Below are 23068 nucleotides of genomic sequence, written 5' to 3' on the forward strand. Positions count from 1 at the left end.
AGTAATCAAGCAGCCAAGAGCCATGTGTCTTTTTCAGCACGGAGGGAGGGGAGGGGGTGTCCCCTGCTTCCCAAAAGGGGTGGTGGGGAGGGGCTGGGATACAAGAGTTCCGTAAGTAAAGAGAGCAGAGGCTGTTTTAGGCGGGGTTTTAAGCGGGCAGAGCAGAGATTTGCTTGTGGTGGCATGGGACACTTGCAGTGGTCTTTAGGTACCAGGACTGCACCCGTGCCCATGCCCAGTATGCTCCACCCAACTCCTGCACCCTGCGAGGCTCTGCCAAGCCTCTGCACCCCTGAGCACTGGTCAGCGGCGTTTGCCACCGAGCCTGGCCTTTTCACACAAAGCACCCTGTGGGGAAAACTCATAATTTTTACACCACGCAGTCTCGCTGGAGTCGCCGTCCCTTTGAAGTGCTTTTTGTGGGGCATTTACAGGCCTTTTTAATTACCGGCAGCTTGCGAGGGGCCAGCCTCTCGCCCGGCTTTTGTTTGCCGGGGCTGGGCGGGGAGGGGGGATCGCTGGGCTTGCATTCCGCCTGGAGAGCCCCTTGCCAAAGCCCTGGGCTGGGGCTCACTGGGGAGGGGAGGATCCAGGCCTGGGACTCTGTGCCACGAGCATCCTTGTTGCCCTGGGCATCCTCATCGCCCTGGGCCACCCTCTGTGCCGGAGCATCCTCGAGTGATATCTCATCACCTGGAGGCTTTGGCTGACTTTGCTTCCATGCACTTCAAGTGAGACATTGTGTAGGAACTAGAGAAAAACCTTCTTTTTACAAAAAAGGCACTTTTCCCATTTGTGTCTGCTCTCCATCCCATGGGCTCCTTCTTGGCTGATGTGCTTGTAGGGACCTTGCAGGAGAAGGAGCACAGTTGCAGCCTCATATCAGAATATTAAAACATGGTTTATCTTTTGGCACAGACTTTGGGCAGCACTGGCATGTATTTTAACGCCCTTCACTCCCCCACCCCCTCTTTCTGGAGGCACAACTTCAGAAGCACATATTGATCTTTCCCCTCAGATCTTAACAGCCCGAGCAGCCGTAATACCTTGCTTACATCTGCCAGGTTTTTGTGCAGTTTTGCAACATCTCCTTAATCCGGCAAGCAGAAATAGAACGTTTCAATCATATTTCGCTACCGGGAAATGGAGCAGATAAAGCTCTTTAAGACCTTGTTGAAAGGGACCATGCAAGATGGCGAGTGATAAGAACGTCCTAGAAGCAGGCGCCGAGCGGAAAACTTTTGTTGCTGCTGAAATTTGTTGATAGAGATATTGCAACTAAATTACTCTTTGAGCACCCCTGTGCCCCATTGAAACAATGCAGAGAGGATGTGATTTGGGGACGTGGTAGCACCCTGGGCAGTGGCAGGTGGATTTCCAGGGCACTGTGACACCAGTGGGGTTGGGGGTCTCCTCATTTCCTTATTTCCCCTCTCTGTGCTGGGAAAATGGGAGAAGAGGTTGTGCTAGCCATAGGCTTGGGAGATGCAGAGGAAGGAAGCTTGTCCTTCTGTTTCTCTGTTTCTTGAGACTTGCTTAAAACAACCCCAAACCTCCATGTTTTACTTGAACTAATTAACCACTTAGACTGTAATTCAGGGAAAAGGTGTTCTGGCCTCAGAAGGGGCAGTGTGGACCCACAGCATGACGTGGGTCTTCCTAACAAAGTGGTTTTAGCCCAGTGTTAAGAGCAGGAGTGAGCACAGCCCAAGCCAGGGAGTGTGACAGGCATGTCCCAAATTAAAAATGCAAAATGAGAAGGTTGTCACTTATTGAGCTGCTCGTTGGCAGCGGAGCCCTGTCAGGAGGCTGGTGTTTTATTTATTTTTGCAAGGCGGATAAATCCTTTGGATTGTAAACCTTCTTGGCCTGAATTCGTGCATGACTCCTAATCCTCTGCTATGACACAGTGAATTCAGGACAAGCCTGATTAATAATTACATTATACAGCAAAGTTGAGAGTTGAAACCAGCTCCTGCTCCTTCCCTCTCCCCTCTGCTCTGCAGCATTCACTCACTGCTGGACATCAGGGGGTCTTCTCCTGCTCCAACTCTTCTCATGCTGCTATTCAGTATCCTGCAAGGTGGGATGTGGGGCTGGCAGCCAGGGAACGAGCCCCTGAGCCCCATGGGGCAGGGGTGGCTTGGGGCTCTGGGCTCTCTGCAGCAGTGAGGGCTGATCCTGCTTGGAGTCAGAGCAGCAGCTGCTTTGCTCCAATAAAACTTACACATCAGGGGAAGTACAGCAGGAGCTCACAGGCACATGGTCCTCACAAGCCTGCACAGCTGGGGCTGAGCCCTCCCACGAGAGGGTCCACATCCAGCCCTGGAAAGGACCATTCCTGTTTTGTCTTTGGCAACAAGGCAATAGAAATCCTCTCGTCCTGCTGCGGCACAATGATAAATGGTGGCTGCGAGCAGAGGTCAGCCCACAGCTATGGGCTGTGTTACTCCTCAACACACACAAATACTTCTCTGTTTACAGCATCCGATGTTGAAACTTTGCACGTGCTGCTGTCCTGAGTCCTCCCCAGCCACAGGTCTGAGCAGCTCAGGGTGACCGAGGGCTGGCGGGCAGCAGCCCATGCATTTGGGGCTCAGGGGCATTGATCAGCTGGCTGCCCAGCACAGAGCCAGGTGGCTTTGCAGAGTCTGTTTATCACCAGTGGAGGTGGCGAAATAAAGCACCGAGCCCCCATTCCACATGTTCTGGGCATTGTGTCCCTCCGTGCCCCCTTAGCAGCAGAGGCTGCTGTGGGACCGAGCCTCAGGGTGCTCCCCGCTGGGTGGTGGGGGCTGAGCAATGGTTGGTCCCCAAGGGGAGGGGAAATGGGTCTGGGGGGATGCCAGGGGCAGCAGCAATGTCTTGGGAAGGAAATGGGATTGGGTTGGTGTTTTCAAGCTTGGACAGTGCTCCTTTAACACTGCCTCCTCTAAAGGTCATTCCACTTGGTCCAGAGCTTGGTCACCCAAAGGTGGAGCATCGATGTCTTCAGAGCAAGGAATGGGCAATAATGCAGAGTCTGGCCACCGTGGCACCCGTTGCTGTGATCAGTGCCTGTGGGCAGTGCCCTGGGCAGAAAGGCCCCTCCTGGCAGGATGTGGGGGATGCTCAGCCCCCTGTGGGGGGGAGGCACAGTCGGAGGTTGTGCAATGCAGCCTGGGCGTAGCTCGCTGTGTACCTGGGGCTGCCAGGAAACGGTGAGTGGCATGTTTCCTGTTTGCGAGCTGGTGGCTGTGTTTGTTGCTTGTGATTTGTGTCATGCTGAATTTGGATGGAAATTGGGATTTGGTTAGAAATGCACACAAACAACCTCTTAAAGTGGTTGGGGTTTTTTTTGGAGTACAGTGCCTTTTTCAAAAGCACTCAGAACATGGGGAAGGAGTTTGCCAACACAGATTTTGCCTTAACTCCAGATTTCAGAATTATCAAGTTTATTAAAAGACTCCAACAATAGCAACAATGACAAACACTGGTGGGGACAGGGTTGTCTCCTCAGTGCTGGGGAGTCACGTGGGACCCCCCATCCGTGCCCTCCCTGTAGTGTTTCTGAAGCCAGCACTGACTCTGGGCAATGTGTGGGCTGCAGGAAGCACCAGGCAGTTTCTCGGTGTTGTTTTGGGTCACTTCCCCCATCTCAGGACTCACCCCTCTTTGTTCTCCCCTAGGAAGCTGCACAGTGGGATGAAGACGTACGGATGCGAGCTGTGCGGGAAGCGGTTCCTGGACAGCTTGCGGCTGCGAATGCACTTACTGGCTCACTCAGGTGGGTGGGGAGGGGCTGTGGGCTGGGGACAGGGGGTTGCTCTGTCTGTCCGCCCAGGGATGCTGTGGCTGCCCAGCTCACACGTCTCCTCTACAGCAGACACGTGCGGAGCCGGCTGCGCCCTTCCCCGGGCAGCACATTGCAAACTTGTTCTCCAGTGCCCGGTAATTTGATTTATTTAAATTTTCTTTTTTGGAGTTTGTATTCAGTTCCTTAATTGTGGAAATATTTTCCAGACTAAGCAGCTTGGAATAACAAACTCTACATGCCACGCAGCTACTCATGGTCAGCCCTGCTTGTAGCGTGAGCATTGTTTCGACCTCGGGCCCCCACCGCAGGTTCGTTAGCAAAACTGCAGAATTAGGCGTTCTCTGACTAATGAATCCAAGTAGCAGGTTCACAGGCTGCAAGGCCTTTAATTAAATAGATAGGGGAGGGCTGGAGCGCTGCACTGGAGGGAAGACTTGTGCTCTGCAAGTCCGTGTCAGCTGATGTTCCCCTTGGGGGTGCAGTCCTGGCACAACTGGGGGTCTGATGTGGGGACCTGGAGACAGCCAGGGGACCCCTGGACCCCAGCACCGTCAGGAGTCCTTGTCCTCCTGCTCCGAGGACAGATCTCTGGGGGGTGGCAGGTACTGTAGCCACAGATCTGTTTGCACGTAGCTTGGCAGTGAAGCTGTATTCTATTTTAAATGCTGTTACACACTTTTATCTATATTTTACCTGTTCTCATTTTTTCTTCCCCACTTCCTCTTTTTCCTGGGGCAGGGGGGCACTTTGTCTGTCCAATTGCTGCTTTCTGTCAATAGTCCTGACCCCATTCCCATCCCACTATTTTTTGGGCCAGGCCCAGCTCCTCAGGGTGCCTGCAGACAGCAGCAGGTTGCTGGGGAGGTCCCTGGGATGCTGGAACCCCCGAGTGCTGGAGTTCAGGATGCTGGTCCCCCCGGAGCGGGGCTGAGGGTGCCGCTCCCCCAGCAGTGGCACGCAGGGCTTGTGTTTGTTATGGTCGCGCTGGCTCACAGCCTGTCCCTGGCAGGCAGCCAGCTTTGTGGGTACAGTATGTACAGTGAACGCTGAGCCAAGCTTGTCATCACACAGGATTAATTTTTTATTTTTTTTTTAAATCCGGCAGGGACTGGGGGGGTGGGGAGAGCTCTGCCTCGAGCTCGCAAACAGCCGCTGTGAATTCCAGCGCTGTTATTTATTAAAGCAGGAGACCTTTGCACCTCTTCCCTCGCCTCCCCCCGCCACCAGCCCTGGACACAGGGAGGTTATGCTGGAGCGGTGCAGGGCTCGTGTTCAGCTCTGAAGGCAGCTTTGCCTCCACACCAGTGGACCCTGTGTTTAACTGGGAGTTTGCAGTGGGATGGCTTGTGCCCCCTGGCACCCTTCTCCACCCGCAGTGCCAAAGGGTTTAAGGGGGTTAACATCTGCAGCTTCCCCATCCAGGTGTTGATGGGCCATGGTAAAGGCTCCTACTGAGGACCTGGTTGGGGACCAGCCCTGGGGGGCTGTGGTGCTCTGTGGCAGGCTGGGCTGAGCACACAGCACTCTTGTGCCACAGCCTTGCAGGTGCAGGGTAAATACTGGGCCCCATGTTGACTCTCAGTATAAAGTGTAAATGTAAAGCCTTTAATGCCATGCAAAGTCTTTCCCTACCTGCTGCCCACACTGCTGGCAGACAAACTCTCAGGGATCTCTGAGGCTGACATGGAGAGTTGCCTTTCTCCCAGAAAAGCAAATTGTCAGCGAAGGTGAGGTGGGAGACCCAGCTTGTTGGTTCTGTGGTTCAGAGCACCACTGGTTTGACCAGGGAGGCTGATCCCAGCACTGCTGCTCCCTCAGTTGCATCCTTGCCAGAGCTGATGCTCAGTGGGTGCTCATTCTCAGCCTGGGATGCTGGTTACTCAGCACCTGCTGTGAGCTGTGTTTGTTCCCCAGGACAGGGAGGAAAGGGGGTTTCTGTCTGTCCCCACTTGCTTTGCCTCTCCGTCCAGCAGAAATGGCTGCTGTGGAGATGGCTGTGCTGCCCTTCTCCACTCTGGGCTGGGAACGGTGGGAACAGCCAATAGTGTGCAGGGATGCTCATGGGCAGCGTGGGGAACACACAGGCAGCAGCCCTGCAGACCCCTGCCCTGTTGCTTCACACCCTCCCTCCCACCCAAACACACTCCTTCATCATCAGGAGAGGCAGAAGAAAGCCCCAAGGTCCTACTGGGGGATGGACGAGCTGTCCAGGGAGCAGGGGCTACCAGGGGAGTGGGGTCCACGTGCTGGTAGGGATGGATGGCACCTCAGACAGAAGGGGACGGTGCATCCACATCCCACCCTTGCCTCTGTCTGCCAGTGGCAGGAGAGGGGGCTCATCCCGGGCCATCCATCCCCAGCGAGCATCGCCTGGTCCCCCGGCGGGTGGGCTGTGCAGGCTGTGCGGGGCTGTGCGGGCTCTGCGGGGCTGTGCGGGGCTGTGCGGGGCTGTGCGGGCTCTGCGGGGCTGTGCAGGGCTGTGCAGGGCTGTGCGGGGCTCTGTGCGGGCTCTGCGGGGCTGTGCGGGGCTCTGGGGGGCTGTGCGGGGCTGTGCGGGGCTGTGCGGGCTCTGTGGGGCTGTGCGGGGCTGTGCGGGCTCTGCGGGGCTCTGCAGGCTGTGCGGGGCTGTGCGGGGCTGTGCGGGGCTGTGCACGCTCTGCGGGGCTGTATGGGCTCTGCGGGGCTGTGCGGGGCTGTGCGGGGCCGTGCGGGGCTGTGCGGGCTCTGCGGGGCTGTGCGGGGCTGTGCGGGCTCTGCGGGGCTGTGCGGGGCTGTGCGGGGCTGTGCGGGCTCTGCGGGGCTGTGCGGGGCTGTGCGGGGCTGTATGGGCTCTGCGGGGCTCTGCGGGCTCTGCGGGGCTCTGTGCGGGCTCTGTGGGGCTCTGCGGGGCTGTGCGGGGCTGTGCGGGCTCTGCAGGGCTGTACGGGGCTCTGCAGGCTGTGCGGGGCTGTGCACGCTCTGCGGGGCTGTATGGGCTCTGCGGGGCTGTGCAGGGCTCTGCGGGGCTCTGCGGGGCTGTGCGGGGCTGTGCACGCTCTGCGGGGCTGTGCGGGGCTGTGCAGGCTCTGCGGGGCTGTGCGGGGCTGTGCGGGCTCTGCGGGGCTGTGCGGGGCTGTGCGGGCTCTGCGGGGCTGTGCGGGCTCTGCGGGGCTGTGCAGGGCTCTGCGGGGCTGTGCGGGCTGAGCGTGGTCCCCTGGCCCCGGCCGGTCCCGCGGCGCTCCCTGGGGACGCCGCCGCCCCCCCGCCCCGGCTGGCCGGCGTCCCGCGCTCGGTCCCGGGTGATGTCAGCGGCCTGCCGGCAGGTCTGGATGTTCTGCCAGCGTTCCCGCGTTTATGATCATCCGCAGATGTGCATCCAAGAACACACTGTACCCACAGCAGAAATTAATGCAGGCTTGACTGCCGGCCAAGCCGCGCACACGGGGGAGAGGAAGAAAGAAAACAAAAACTGTTTAATGCTGTTTATAAATTATACACTGGCTGATGAAAAATACATTTCTCTTAGCCCCCACCCCTCCCCTCCCCATCCTCCCTGCCTCAAGAGCCTGAACTGAGACCAGAAAATTATGGTTTGCTTTTTAGCTCCTGTTTTGGCCGGGTTCCTGGACCTGGCCGCTGGGTTGAAGCCAGCTTCTTGCTTCTCCCCGCCCTCACCTGATGAAATACGTTTATTTTTCACCCACCGTCTCTCACCACTCCCTTGGTTTGGCTGCCCCTTGTTATTGACATTATTGACATTATTGACGTTATCGGTGTCATTGAAAGTGGGGTGCAGAGCAGAGTGCCAGGACCCCTCACACACACCCAACGCATCCCGTGTCCATCCATCCCTCTGGTTCCCTCACGACGTTCGTGGCCATCACTGCCCACCTGCTTTCTGCTGGAGGGGGGAAACTTCCCAAACTTCCCCCCAGGTGGTGGTGCTGGAGACCCCCCTCACTTGGGCTGGGCGGCAAACGGGGCAGGAGCCCCCCCGTCCCTGCCCAGCCCTCCCCGCACGCTCGCCAGCCATTTACGCAGCTTTTGTGTTGTTTTTAATACCGCTAATGTTTATCATTTGCCCAACAGGCTTGACAGATTTTGTTTCCTGTCGAGCGGCGGCGGTGGCGGAGCCCCCCCGGTTGCCAAGGAGCCGCCTCCCCGCACCGTCACGGGCTGATTTGGTATTCCGCGCGGCGCCCCGCCGCATTTCTGTATGCAAGACAAAGTGTTTTGATGGAGGACGATTGCAGGAGTGTCTGGAGGCTGTTTGGAGTTTTATGGGCTGTGCAGTACGCGCCGTGCTCGCTCGCCGTGCGGGGCTGCCAGGGATGGGGTCTGTAATTTTTTCCCTGTGGAGAGGATGCTGCTCGAAAGAGCGGCAATGGCAGGGGCAGCAGGAAAGGGGGTTGTGTAAAAACCTGCCCGTTTGGGATCCCAAGTCAATTATTATCATTAATAATTGGGGTTTTTTTTTAATGAAAATGCTCCCTGCTCCACCAGTCCCCGTGGGGTGCAGGAGTTGGTGGCACTGCCTGGCCAAGGTCGGGTGATGGTGTCGCTGCTGACCACCAGCTCACCCGCCCCCAGGCCCTGCTCCATCACTCCAGGTGCTTTCCCAAGGCTCCCCAGGGCAGCCCATGAGATGCTGCCACAGCATCCATCTCAGACGAGTTTCCTGCACTCCAGTGCAAGGTCCCTCCTCACTCTGTGATGCCCACACCTCACTTTTTCTGATATTAGTTATTACCTTTCCGTGGCACTTGGGGAAGCAGGAGATGAGGCTGACTCTCCAGGCCTGCTCTGCAGCTCTGTCTTTTTTAAGCCCTTCTTGGGTTTCTCTACAGTATTTTTTTAGCACAGAGATTTTCATGACTTGTCTCTTCCACTTGGGTGAAACAGGGGAGAAGGGAAATAATAATAATGATAATAGTAATAATAATAATAATAATAATGGCAATAATAAAAATCCAAAAGCAGCTTGATGTGGGCAAAAGAAGAAAACAAGAGAATGGGATAGAGAACAGGCTAAATTTAAAATTGTAATTGGCTGACTTCCACAGGCTTGCGGGTGTTTTAATGACTCATAATAACTTCATTTAAAACCAGCTGAGCAGAAAATAGATTGGAGAGGAGCCTCAGGCCATTATGGATTTGTTTTTTTTTTTTTTTTTTGACAAGCTCTGTTTTCGGCAGCCAGGAAGGCACTCGCAGAGGGCTCGGCTGCTGCGCTCCCCGAGTTGGTGGTCTGCCCAGCAGAGATTGTATAGAAGCTGGGCTGGCTCTTCTCTTTTTTTCCCTCTTTTTTTCACTGATTAAAAATAGATGCCTTGAGGTATTATTTTAGCATCACTGTGGTTTGGTGCTTTTTTCTTTGCACTTCTGATGTGGTAAACGGAACATAAATAAAATTGTTTTTGAAATTACTGAATTAATTAGGTAGTAAAGCAACGGCAGTGCATAAATTTTCTTGCCGATTTTTTTTTAATCCATATTTCCCCCCTCACATCTCCATCTTCTCACCAATTACAGCCTGTTAATAATATACAACCCCAAATTTTTATTAATTGCTTCTGCTGAGGGAGGGGATGTCACATTCTACTGATGGGGCCATTGTGCCAAACCAGCAGCAGGGAAGGCTGGATCCTCCCCCACCACTCTCCTCAGCAATTTCCCATCTTCCTCCTCCCTTAGCCATCTTCCTCCTCCTCCAGAGGATGCTGGCAGTCCCTCTTTTTCCTTTATTCCTTCTCTCTTCCTGAGCTAGAGTTTAGTGTGCCTCTTCCATAGCCCCACGGAAGTTTCTGCTCCCCAATAAAGTAATTAAAGGATGGGCATTGGGAGGGACTGCTGGGATGATGGTGGATAACAAGATGAGCTCTGTCATCCAGCCCAGCGAGCTAAGCCTGGCTGGTTGGGAGGGAGCTGCAGCCCCTGCCCATGTCCTGACCCATGGGGCATCCCACTCCCAAGAGCCCGGCAGCCTGCTCCCTCACATTTCTTGGAGGGGAAATTAAATAACAGAGGCTCAGAAAGACCTCCAAGATCATGAAGTCCAACCTGAGTTCTGCCCCTCCGTGTGGCTTTGGTGGCACTGCAGACCTGGGCAGCTCCGGCCTTGCTTGGGGGGCGCTTGGGGCGGCAGTGACTGCGCAGGATGGAGCAGCAGCAGCTCCTCACCCGTTTGCACCAGCGACCTTTATTAGGCAGGGGCTATAAATTTGCCTGTGCGGATATAAATGTACGGCAGGGGGCTGGTGCCAGCAGCAAGGCTCGCGCCGAAACACGGCCGATACTTGGCAGCACGCGGAGTCCCGTCCCAGCCCATCGATAAGATCATCTGCAGATATCTGCGTGTTGTAGGCGATACGAGGCGCTGGCTAAATATACCCTGCCCAAACCTGCGCTGATGGTTTCTGTTTAAAGCAGGGAGAAAGGCAAGGGGGGGAGAGAAGAGAGCCCTGCCATGAGCTCCGCTTTCCAACGTGTCCTGCTCCCTTTCATAACAAACAGCAAGCCGTGGTGGTTTTTTTCTGAGCCCTGTTATAATAAGCTCAGATGTTGGATGACATTTTCCCAGTGACTCACATAGTAAAATTAACCTTGAACTATTTACATATTCAATCGCCGCCCTCCTCCTCCTCCCCCTCCCCGCCGGCGTGTGTACATTACAGGAATTCTGGCTCCGTATCAGTTTTTTGTTTTGCTGATGAGAAAAAAAAAAAAAAAAGGAAAAAAAACCAGAGAAAAAAAAAAAACAACCTCCTCCCGCCTGGAGTACACATCTACTTGAGGGAAAGAACACGCAGTCCTGGCCTTTGGAAATTGGCAGGCGGCGTGCTGTTCCCGCGCTGATAAGAGGTACTGTAAATAAAACTGTACGGCAGCGCCTGCTGTAAATGCCCCGCGTCTGTACTCATTGTTCTGACAGCTCCGGCTTTTTTTGGGTCCGCTGTTTTGGTACACACTGTGCTTCCTTATGTAAGCCAGTGCGCCCGGCTCCTCCCTGCGTTCGCCCTGTTTATTTTCGCCTCGCCAGGAATTCTTCCTGCCCCCTCCGCCCGCCCCCCAGCCAGATGCTGGCTGCCTTTGCCTCGCCGGCCGTGCCTCCCCGCGCCCCTCTGGCCGCAGCTTGCGGAGGGCACTGGCACGTCCCTCCTCCCCGCTAATCCCATGTGGAAATGGGGGCAGTCAAAGCGAGCCCCGTGCGGAGCAGGACCGCGCTCGGTCTCAGCCTGCGGGTGCAGCAAGGCCCTGCGAGCGCAGAATGCCCCGAGTGCCGGGCACGGCCGCCCTGCCCGGGGAGAACCTGTTGCTGCCGCAGTTGTTGCATCCTCGCGGATCGCTGCGCTGGGGCCGGCGGAGCTTTGAGCGGCGATGGAGAGCCACGGAGAGCCATTGCCTTGGCAACTGCGGGCTGCGCGCTGCCCGCGCCGTGTGCCGGGCGGAGGGCGGCCCGGCTGCTGCCCTATCGATCCGGGCCCTGGCTTCCCCCCAGCCCGCACCTTCAGGGACGCGCTCTTCCTCTCCCTGCTGCGCCTGGAGAGGGCACCCCCGGCAGCACCCGCATCCCAGTGCCCCGCATCCCTGATGGCATGCTGGGCGCGGGGTCCCCTGGCAGGTGTGAGGGAGCCACCCCAGAGCACCCCAAAGTTTGGGCGTGTTTGCCCCTTTGGAGACACCAGCGGCCCAGGTGCACTCGGGTTGTTTTGAATGCAAACTTGACATCGCAGCGAGGGCGGCAGGGAACAACATATGCACAGTAAACAGGCAGACTGTCATATTGATTAACAGATGAGACCTCTATTATTGATCAGCTCTTGGCGAGAAAATTTATCACTTTTAATTTCGCCGCTGCCAAATATTTCTGCCTGCGAGCCAGCCGTTACCGAGACAATTTAAAGGCAAAGGAATTCTCTTTTCAATGCATCTTGTGATACCTCTCTCCCTGTCGCCTTCACTGCCCACCTTTCCCCAAACCCCACCCTGACTCTGGGATGAAGGGCTCGGTGGGGTAGGAAGGAGAGGGCAGAGGCAGTGTGGACCCCTGCAAATGGGCAGCACAGCATTCTGTGAGGCAGTGCCCCCACCTTGAGTCCTGCTCTGTAACATTTAACTCCTCACAACAGATGAATCAAACCTTGAAATGGGGCCGTGGCTTTGTCCCACAATGCTGTTGGATATGGTCTGTCATTAATCTGGTTCCATCTAGAAGTTACTTATCTGCTGCTGGGCGTCCTGGGTTTTTCCTCACCCAAACCAGCAGCACATTGATAGTAATTTTCTAAGAATTGCCCCAAATCCCACATCTCTTTCCAATAGTCAGAGATGCCTCTGAGCTTCTTGCTCAGTTGTTGCATTCCAGCCACATCCCTCATCAGGTGCATCTTTGGGTACCAGCAGCACCAGCCACGATAGGAAGGAACAGGAAACCAATTGCAATTGGATAACTTGCAGTGCTAATGAAATGCATTGATATGTAATGATTTTAAAAAATAATAATAATCTTTTACTGGCAAGCAGCTCTGTATTTTGCTGTGATGTGCAAGGAACAGGAGCACAGGGCTGAATGAGGCACTGCTTTTGCTGGCTGCACAGGAGACATTAAGCATGAAACCTCTCCATGGCACTGGAGTGTTAATGGCAGCAGCAGTGTGCAGGTGCACGCTCAGGTGTGCGTCCTTCTGTCCCTGGAATAACCCTGCTGTCCCTTTCTCTCCCCAGCGGGTGCCAAGGCCCTGGTCTGCGATCAGTGTGGCGCCCAGTTCTCGAAGGAAGATGCCCTGGAGACGCACCGGCAGACGCACACCGGTACGTGGCCTCCCCTTCCACCCCTCAGTTAGGTGCAGGTTTTAACATTTGCGTTGCCTTTGTCACCCTTTGCCCAACAGACAGCTGGACCTTCTGCAGGTCCTGCCTCTGCGCTGCCCAGGCAGCCCCAGTTCCTCTTAGACTAAAGCACAGATTAAGGCACCAGTTGGTGCAGTGCTGTTACAGCGCTGCTCAGCATTAACATGGGAAACAATGGCAGAACAAATGTGAGGTCGCTTGTCCCCTTTGCAAGCAAAGCTTGTCCCTGTCCAAACACCTCCCAGAAGCTGGTTGCTGCCATGTTTCTGCTCTGGCACTTCCCAGCCCTTCAGTGATGCCACCATCAGGAACACAAGGATGTCTTCAGTCTCTTGCAAAAGCTGCTGTGCTTGGGAAAGGTTTGCCTGGGGGAATTCACAGCCGGGCAGACCCAGGTGGAGCCCTTCACCCTCCAAATCCAGACTGGAGCAGGACAGAGCGCCTGCTCCTCCTGTGCTATATCGGGAGCAGTTTAACTGAGCACAGGTTCATCTTTCAGTGCTGAAAGCCCTGATAGAAATGCCACTAGCAGCGAGTTTGTGCTCGGGGCTGGCACAGAGAACCCGCCCGACTTCACACTGGGGGTGTGAGGACGGATGCAAAGTGCTGTGTCACCGGCTGTCACCCGGTCACGGAGCTGTGCTGGCCAAACACCAGTCCATAAATCTTAAAGTATTTGCCCTCCCTGTCCATGCCCTGACAGCTGGAGGCTGAGTTTTGCCATTCCAGGTCTGTTTTGAAGCCCTCTGTGCTGTAGGCTGAGGAGAAGGGGCTGCCAGCACAGTGAGGGACTGGCTGCACAGGGCTGAACAACCCAAGCCCAGGCAGGGGGGTCAAAGTGGCCGAGCAAACTGCAGCTAGTTATCCCTTTCCTTCTATTTCCCAGACCCATTGAGCATCATGGGCTGACAAGTGGGAGCCCAGCCATGGAGCTCAATGATGCCTGCACCCCAAACCATCCTGCAGATGCAGAGCAGTTTGGCTAACAACCCTGACATTCCTGTAGGGATTAAACCCCCTTTGGCTGGTGAGTCCTTGGGGCTGGACTGTGCCAAAGCTCAAAGGGCAGTGGGCAAGCAGAGCAGGGGGACACAGTGACCCAAAGGGAGCTTGTCATTACTGCCTCCAGCTGCTTTGAATGATGGTAACACAAAGTCAGGCTGTTGTACATGTGCTGCATCAAGCACTGCTCGTCTCCACAGCAGAAAACTAACACCCCACTTCCTGAGGCAAGGCAAAAAACAAGAATGAATTTAAAAAACAGTTCCTGCTTGTAAGCACAGCTCTGGCAGGGCTGTGTGCAGCCTCACAGACATGGGGCCGAGACGCCCTCTCCGGGTGTGCACTGTCCTTGGCCCCCGTCCTGCTGCAATAGGAAAAGCAGCAACTGTTTTGGCTCATCTTCCAGCAGCACAGGCTTGGTGCTGGGGAAGAGAGCATGGAAAATTCCTTACCCTTCTCCTCAAATGTAGAGGAAAAAACAGAATGCATTGAGATGGCAGCCTGAGTAGCCCCAGGCAGCACCGCTGGGAGTCGGGATGTGCACACGAGCGGTGCTGGTGCTAACGGGCTTTGGGCTCGTGCCGACGTTTATAAATATCAGAGGTGACTCGTCTTGAGTTTCCTCCTGTGTGCCAAGGCAGTTAGCACACGGCAGCCGGTGTCAGTCAGCAGGACAGCACAGATTTACTCCTGACCCAGTTTCACGTGGGCATGAGCGACACCCACTATAGAGCACGTTTGCCTCAGCAAGCAGTTGGATTTTTGATTTGTGGGGTGGGCGTGCCCCCGGCCGCGCCACCAAGGATGGAGCAGGACCCTTCACTCTCCCTTGCCCACATCCCCTGGGTGCATTCCCTTTCTACAGCCCACACTCGCATCCCTCATATCCCTCGTATCCTCTGCCCTGAGACACCACTAGCAGAAAAGAATTAATAAAACCAACGTGTAACTGAAAATTGAAAAGCTCTATATCTTCCCCCCTTTTCTTCCCCCCTGGTTTTTTCTTTTGCTGGGATGTTGGTAGCGTTTTGATTTAATAGTTGGCCAAACACAAGGGTCTATTCTATTCAGAGTTTACAGGCCTCAGGGCTGTTATTCCTCCAAATTTAATAGCATTGAAATTGCAGGGTTGGCGATAATTTGCCTATCACTTTCTGCTCTCCCATTGATGTTTATTGTCAGCGGGATGGAATCTCAATCCGATTCACTTAGATAACATGTCTGTTAAACATTTAGATAATTGTGCCATCATTAACTTGTCACATTATTTTAGAGATTCAAAACAGTCGTGCAGTATAAGCGGAGGTACAAAGGGAGAAAGATCTGGCGCGTGAGAGCAGGAGCCCGGGAGCAGAGGTGGCAGGATGCCCCCGCGCTCGCTCCCATGGCAAGTGTTGCTCAACGACTGCACGGGGATTTTTTAAAATTTTTAAATTATTTTTGCGTTATATGCCAGAGCTCTCGGTGTTTTTCCATAGAAGAGCATCCCAGCAACCCCATAACTGTCTTGGGTTTGCCAAGGAATGTGTGGGAGCCTGGAGGAGGTGGAGGGGGCATTGCGCCGGAGCTGCACTGTCACACGGGCACGCACCACCCCTGTTCTTGGCAAATGTACATCGAGTCAAATTTATTACATATTTGTCTTATCTCCTCACATTTGCTTTGCTTTCTCTGCCTCAAAATGGTTCCAGCCCAAAACCTTGCAGTGATGCTGCAGATGTATGGCACACTGCTTCTTCCAGTGTGGAAATGACAGATTTTGAGCAAGTGGAACATAACACGTGAGTTTGGTGATGTGAGCTATAAATCACACTGAAAAACAAATTCTGTTTGCCTCACACTCGGTGTAGCACCACAATTAATGGTCAGGCCAGCACTTCACTGGGATCCTTGCATGACTCTGCCTGTGGCTGGGGCTTGTCTCAGTGGTGCCACTGGCCACCAGCAGCCATCTGCAATGTCCCTGCTCCAGCAGCAGATTTGGGAGATGCCATTTGTGGCTTGTCCTGCTGCATCCTCTTGCACAGTTTGATCAGAGCAATTCCTGGCACAAGCAGCCAGCACAAGCAGCTGGCACACTTCCTTACCAAAACCAACCTGACATCTTCCTGGGCTGCCTGTGACTTTCTGTTACCATTTCACAGGACTCAGGAGGGTTTTCTGAGAGCAGCCCAACGAGACTTTGGGGGGAAATACCTCTGGATCATGCTTTTCTCCATAGCTAGAGATAATGCACTGTAGCATTAAGTATGCTTAGAGGTAATTATCCCTCCCGTGCTCGCCTGGGCTGCACAGCCCCAGCGGGGGAGGGTATGCTGGCGCTGCCATGTGCGATGGACATTTTCTCTTGGTGCAAGAGTGGATTCTGGACGCTCAGGTGCCGGCCCCAGCTCACAGAGGGTCTGGGGGCAGTGGGTCCTAGGGGCGCAGCACAGAGCCCCTTTGTCTGACAGTAATGTCCTGTGACAGCACTTGAAATCTGAGTCCTGGCGCGCATTCCTGCAGCCGGGAATCTCCCTGCCTCCCAAACCACGGCTGCCCTTGCCACTTTGACAGCAAATGGCAGCAAGAGTTCCCTGTGCTCCTTGGTGCACACATGGGGAAATGTGATGAGGCCAGGCATCGTGCAAGCTGGTGGATTCACCAAAAGGAGCGAGGAGGTGGGAGCGTGGCGGAGCCGTGCAGCCACGATGCCATCGGGGCCAATGGTCTGCCTTTAATTTTCCTGTGCAAATACTATTTAAAGCACGATGAGAAAAGCCCTCTCACTAAGCTACGGAGAAATCTTTCTTGTCCTTTAATTCTAGATGAAGGGGATTAGTGTGAACATATTTAACCTCTGACCCATGGACAAAAGCATTATCAAATTTAGTTGCCAAGTGGCTCCCCATTTAACCAAACTAGTGCGGTATCACTGCAAGTTTTTTCCCTCCCTCCCTTGAAAGCTTTAACATCTATTGTTGCCCTGGAGCACCGGAGGGCCTTGGCTGCCTTCCTTTGCTGGCATTCAGGGTGCTGGTGAGAGCCCCATAGGGGAACACAGCATGACATGGTACTCACTGCTAGAACCCACGAAGGCTTCACAAAGCCAGCCCCCCAAAAAGAAAAGCCTTCTGTAAATGGGACTGGTATCTCCCTGCTTTCTGCATGCCCAACTCAGCACTGGCCACACACTGGCCTGTGGTGGCACAGAGGATGCTTGGCCATCTCTCCAGAGTACAGAGAGGTGTCTCTGTCCCCCTTTGCTCTGAAGCACAAGGGATCAGCTATGGCAAGCTTGAGGATGCTCGGCATTTCCATGCTGGGCTTTATAAAAGAGGGATGAAACACGGTCTGAGAGGCGGCCGGGGTCTCCTGGTCCAGCAGAGGAATGCCGAGAGGGGCCTCCCGTCAGGAGCCGGTGTCCGTTTACAGTGCATCTCTCATAAACCCGGCGGCGGGGGCGAGGGCAGGGGGACCGGCCCTCCTGGTATGTGATTGATTATCTGGTATTTATGCCATTGAGGACTTTTCAGCGGCTCGGGGTCAGGGGGTCATCTCATGTGTCTTGCTGCAAATCCGCTTCCTTTTGTACAGTGCGGGCTGGGTGAGCAGACACACAAAAACAGCTTTTTCTTTTCCTTGGGAAAAAGGGGAGGGGGGCGGGCTGGTGTCAATGAATTTTTTTTTTCAGCCCTTCCTGAATAGTGTCCTTTTTAATTCCAAAGAACTTTTAATTAAAAGTAGCAGGAAAGTTCATCTCGACAAGGTTTAACTTACCTTAGCAGTTACTTTTGTCCCCCAGGATTCGCGTCTCCCCGCTGTACAAAAACCCCCAACAACTGGGGGCCAGGCCGCGCTCGGTGCCGCTCCACGTCTCCCCGGCTTTGCCAATGGGGCCTTTTCATCTTTTCTCTTTTTTTAATGATGGGGGTGCAGGAATAATAAGCAGATGCTGCGAGTCCCGGCTTTGTGCCTCACGGCAGCCAGCCGCTCCAGCGGCCAGGCTCTGCCAGGCAGCCGCCTCAGCACCAAAAAGGTCATTTTGTTGTTGGGGTGGGAAGCAGCGCTTCGTGACAGCTCCGTGGGACTGGAGGATGCCAGGATGGTGCCACCTTGAACAGGAGAGATGCATGAGTGGAGTGGATTGGCAATGGGCAGGTGGTGCTCTCTGCCAGGTGGGATGATGGCAGTGGTGATGGTGATAGTGGTCTCCATGGAAAGACCCCTTGGTCTCCTCACCAAAACTCTTTTTTGGGAGATGGAGCAGTTTCTAGCACATCAGTTAAACAACAGTTCAGAAGCAGTGGGGGAGATACTCTGGGTTTTCAGCAGAAAGTCAGATTGTTTTTTCAGCTGATTTCAGTCCAGTTTTCAACTGGAAGAGGAAATCTGGGAAGCTGGTGCAGTGATGATGAGTATGTGTGACAGCTTCCCATCTGATGCAGTGGCCAGAAATGCCACCATGATTTGATGGAGGTTGCCCCAGAGAAACCCTGGTTCTCAGGAAGGGCAGAGGTGTCCCAATGCCCAGCTTCCTTGGGAATAGCAAGGTTGAATCTGGCATTCTCCAGAATGGTGTGAGCTTAGGGGAAAGCAGCACAAAAGGGAGGGGTTGCACATAGATGTTCAGATACCAGATTACTGCATGTGGCCAGGTGATGTGCTTTGCCAGGAAAGGGGGCAGTTTTCCATCAGTACCTTTAGGGCTGGAACAACTGAGTGATGGTTTTTGCCAAGGATGATCATGAGTCTGCCTGAATGGGTTTAATATGTATTGATATATTTTGATAGATATTCAGTACAGTAAAAAGGCTTTGGGGTTACTACTTTGCCAGGAGGATGTGCCTCCAGCTTCGGCCAGAAGGCTTTAGGGACTGCAAATGGTTTCAAACAATTGTTTGGCCTGAAAAAAGTGGAAATTGGGCTGGAGAGCACAGCACACCATAGGTGTGAAGTGTCCGCAGTGCAATCCCAGGCTAGAAGCATTAAAAGCTCAGGAACCTCCCACCTCCCCCAGCCAGGAGGTGGAAATGCAATAAAAAGGATTGGCCCTTAAAAACTCCCTCTGCCAGGCTTGCGTAGCACTCAGTTTCTTCGGAAAGAGGAGGAAATGCTGCTCAGGCTCTGTCAGTGTTGGCTGGGGTGATGCTGAGCACATCCCTTCCTTCCAAGCCTGGGGACCACATTCAGGGAGTAGACCAGGGAGCAGAGGCAGCACTTTCCAGTGCTGGAAGAAGGGGTTAGGCATGCAACGCTCCAGGGTGACTTGCTCTGGGGAAGGTGTGTGTCTGGACCAGTGCTGTCCCCCCAGAGCATCCCTCACACGCCTGGAGCTGCCCATATCCCTGCACCTCCATGGTGTGCTCAGCACCCTGCCCTGGAGATGGGGACACGCTGCAGGCCCCCATGGCAGCTGATCCCACACCCTCCCAAAAGCACATTTCCCTCTGAAGGCCCCGTTTGGGCCCACAGGCAGCGCGGAGCTTCACCCGCGCGGGTCCAGCTGCCGCCGTGATTGACGCAAAGCCAGTCTATAAATAAAGTCTTTCTCTCCTCTCATAAAGACTTTGCGGTTTAGTTTGCTTTCAAGGTCAAGATCAGACCTTTCTAAATAAACACATATCAAAGGATCATTAGCGGAGCAGCACTGTTAAATTGAGATATTAACTTCTGTCAGCCGCGCGTTTCCTTTTTGTTCTGTAACTCGCGACTGCAGCGGGTTTTTATTATTTTGGCCCTAGGCAGTAGCATCTGGCTTCTGTAGAGACTGTAAAAATTAAAAAGCAACACAAATCATTGCGAGAGAAAAGCAGTAAATTCAATGATAAGAATTTAAAATTAAGATGTTTCGGCGCTTTTATATTCTGCAAAACATGAAACGAATGAGTTGTGTGCCTGTTGCCATAAAGCCACCGCCGCTAATCGTCGCCTGGCTCCTTCCCTCCCCGCACGTGCCCCCATAATCACTGTGCCTGAGCAATCGCAGGAAACACGGTGAGGGAAGGTGGTGATGATGGCAGTGGTGACAGTGATGGAGATGGAGGGTGGTGGGGAGGGCACAACCGGGCATGGGGGAGCAGTGGGCCACCAAAAGGGAGGCAAGAAGGGGATGCTCTTGTCCCACCATACTCAAAGGAAGACAGAGAGGTCAAGCTACGAGGGTGTGACTAATGAGCCAGTTCACGAGGATACGGGACCACATTGTCCCCCAGGTCCAGATGGCCCCTGGAATAAATCACTCCCAGCAGGCATGAGCTGCCCATGCCAGAGCTGCAGCTCAGGGCCTGACACGCATTGCCCAGGCTGCTGTGGGCACCAGCATCCCATACATCCTCCATGTGCATCCTGCCCTGGGCAGTGGGGAGAGCAGGAGTGTGGCTGGGTGGGAAGCAGCCCTGTGCATCACTGCAGGAGCAAAAAATGAGGCGTTTCTTTGGGGGGGTTTGTTAGTCCCCTGTGCTTGCAAGGTCAATGTTGTACAACTGCTCTGAAATGCCAGAGTTTTCCTCAGCATTTGTAAAAGGGTGAACTGGCATGGAGGCAGCAGGCAGTGCCAGAAGTTTGGCCTGGCCTCCTGTTGCAGCCAGAGTGTCCACATCCAGCCCAGGAGGAAAACCAGCAGGGACAGGAGAGCAGGCGGCATCAGCTGCTTTTTAAGAATTAATTTTCCATAGTCAGTTAAAGTTGGGAAGAAAGCTGTGCTATCTCTAAGTAAATAATAATAATCAAACAAATGCCCCCTTGGGAGAAGTTGCCTTCCATAAAGATGTTAATTAGCACAGAAGCCGAGCTGTGTAGTCCAGAGGCAGGCTTTGAAACTGGGACGATTTGGTGACTCTGGTACAAAATGCACACATTTCCTGTGTTTATCTTATGGGAGTTTTCCCCCCTTTCTCCAGTGAACCATGAAGGTTGTAGGGGCTGTTTGACTCAGCACAGTAATGAATGCCATCACCTCTCAATAGCACTGGAGTGGGTGGCACCACACAATACGGGTCTGCACAACACCCCTACATCCAGGCTGGCATCTGCAGGTGTTGTGTCCCAACAGCAGCATTCAGGGAGGGCTCCTTTGCACTTGCCTGTGGGTGCACTTCAGTGCTGCCACCAAAAACACCACTTTGGGTTTCATAATCATCATGAAAACAGAATCTGAAATTGGGTTGGTTTTTTTACCCTGCACATGCACCCACCATCATCCTGGGGCAACGTCCTGTGAGTCCTGCAGCCTCAGTGCTGGTGCTACCCAGGCTGTGTTGGTGTCTGCTTTTCAGCTCAGTGACAGCAGGATGTGCACCGTGCTCCCAGGGTCCCTGTGGCAAGCTGAGCTGGGCACCTTCAGGCTGTTCTCCAGGGCAGCTCTGCCTGAGCTTGGGTGCTGGAGCTGTGAGATGGATGCTCCAGGCAATGGGCCCCTTGCTAGCCCTGTTGCCTCTCCTAACCTTCCTGTAGGCAGGGCTGAAAGGGAGGGTTCTCTGCCACTCTCTGGCCCCCACCGCCCCTGGCACCTTGCTCCCCAGTGCTGCTGTTCCTGCAGCTTCCCCTGCAGCAGCAGCCAGCAGTGTTGGCTGGGAGGTAGAGGCTGGTAGAGAGCCTTTGACATGCTGGCAAAAATCATCAAATGTCCCTGAAATCTCATCTCAGAAGTGCTAACAGCCTTTGGGCTCCTGCTTTGCATGGCCAGGATGTGTTGGAGCCACTCACCTTTGTTGTAAGGACAGCAGCAGTGTCAGGTCACCTCTGGCACATGAACCATGTGAGACATGATGTTAAACATGAAGAGCGAAGGAGGGAACCTTCGGAAGACCCTGAATTATCAGGACCTGAGCCGAGGGTTTGTGGGTTTTAGGGTGCATGAGGCAGCAACAGGCTCTATCAGCATCCTTAGACGTGAGCATGCTCATGCCTGTGATAATGCTGGAGCCTTCCCAGTGTGCCCCTCCACAGCCTTTCATTCCGTGCTCCTGATTATTCCAACATTGGATGGATCTGCTAATTTTCCAAGTCTGATAACGTGGGTCTGAGGGCAGGCAGGGAAAGATGGCAGCATTTTGAAGAGGACTCAGGGAGGGGCAGTTTGGTTTGCACATCTCGATGTTGATGTCACGAGCCTGAGGACTGCCAGCCCCGTGCTGCCACCCTGCTGGGGCTCAGTGGGGATGGCTTCACCAGCATCGTGGCACCACTCCCTTTGTCCCCCTGCCCTGCTGCCACAGCATCCCCGAGTCACCCCATTCCCAGCCACACAGCAGGTCTGGGCTTGGCAGTGCTGCCGGGGGTGCTGGGGGGCCAGCAGGCCAGCACACGCACGCGTGCTCTAGCATGGGGGGAAAAACTTGAAGTCAAATGTCTGAAAGTCAGATCCCTTTTTAGTATGAATTTGCTGTATCTCATTCTAAGCACTAATTCCAATTTAATTGCAAGTGGCCTGAAGCCTCTTCAATAGGAGTAACAAATGGTTTGATTTTGTAAACTTCATCAGACTGCATTTTAAATGCGACACACTAGCCCGGCTCGAATGCCAATGAAGCACTGAAGTAGCTCTCTGTTTACTAATTATCCGTTTTTACTTCAAGCCACGCTGGCTGGCTTGTCTGATTAAATCGGATTTGTGGGATAGAGAACAGCTAGCAGAGTTTTCTCTATAGTAAACGAGATTGAAACTATGGCCCGCCTGGCTGCACACTGTAAATTATATTTCCTTTTAAAGGGGACGTGTCGCCTTTCTCCTGCAGTGCACCTCCCGCATCCATAAACTCCACCAGGGCCCAGTGCGAGGGGGACCCACCCCAGCCTGCGTCCCTCAGCCGTGGCCACGCCGGTTTTTAGCTGGATTCCTGCTCTGGCAGAGGCGGCGGTGGGGGCGGCGCTGCAGCATCGCTCCCTCGCTGTGGCTCGGACGGACGGGGCGCGCTGTCACACGGCGCGTCCTGCTCGTCATCACATCCCTGGCGACGGCGCTGCTTTGGGACCAAGCTGCTGGAGAACAGGGATGTGCATCTCCGGCCTTGCAGCCATAGGGTTTTCCCTCCCTCCATCAAGCATCCCCCCACTAAAAATCAGTTTTGGGGCCCCCTTGTATTTAGAAAGACCCTGCGAGATGTGGCCAGCACGCTTACCAAGAGAGCGTCTAACACCCAAATCACTCCAGCTTCCACCTCGGAACCCTGTAGCAGCGCTAACAGCTGCCCCACTAGTGGCTTTCAGCTGCTGGCACGGCACTGTGTCTGGCAGGGACACAGAAACTGGGGATGGTGGGCAAAGGTGGCAGCTGAACGCAGCGTGCGGGGCTGTGCCTAAACCTTCCCAGTTGCTAAGACTTCAATTCTGCGAGCTTGACCTACGCCGCCCCCTCCCTCGGTATCTATCTTTGTGCCCTGGGGCTTTTTATATTTTAATTTGCTTTTGAACGTCCTGCAAAATTAATGGCGTGCTCGGGGCCATTGTGCTGTGTACAGT

At 54.2% G+C, this 23068-nt stretch overlaps 1 protein-coding gene across 5 annotated transcripts in view; it reads left to right on the top strand.

Moving 5' to 3' along the window:
• The window catches only part of ZBTB16 (zinc finger and BTB domain containing 16), a 55260-nt gene that overhangs the window by 23981 nt on the left and 8211 nt on the right, over positions 1-23068 (top strand). For 4 of the 5 annotated variants that reach the window (XM_077189849.1, XM_077189850.1, XM_077189848.1 and 1 more), the window contains exons 3-4: positions 3669-3766; positions 12500-12586. In XM_077189849.1, the coding sequence (XP_077045964.1) occupies positions 3669-3766; positions 12500-12586 (185 nt within the window). Of the gene's footprint in view, positions 1-3668; positions 3767-7864; positions 12437-12499; positions 12587-23068 lie in introns of those variants that run through there. The other variant, XM_077189851.1, reaches the window with a different exon arrangement.

The sequence above is a fragment of the Agelaius phoeniceus genome, chromosome 23, assembly GCF_051311805.1.
Source record: "Agelaius phoeniceus isolate bAgePho1 chromosome 23, bAgePho1.hap1, whole genome shotgun sequence".
Classification (NCBI taxonomy): Eukaryota; Metazoa; Chordata; class Aves; order Passeriformes; family Icteridae; genus Agelaius; species Agelaius phoeniceus.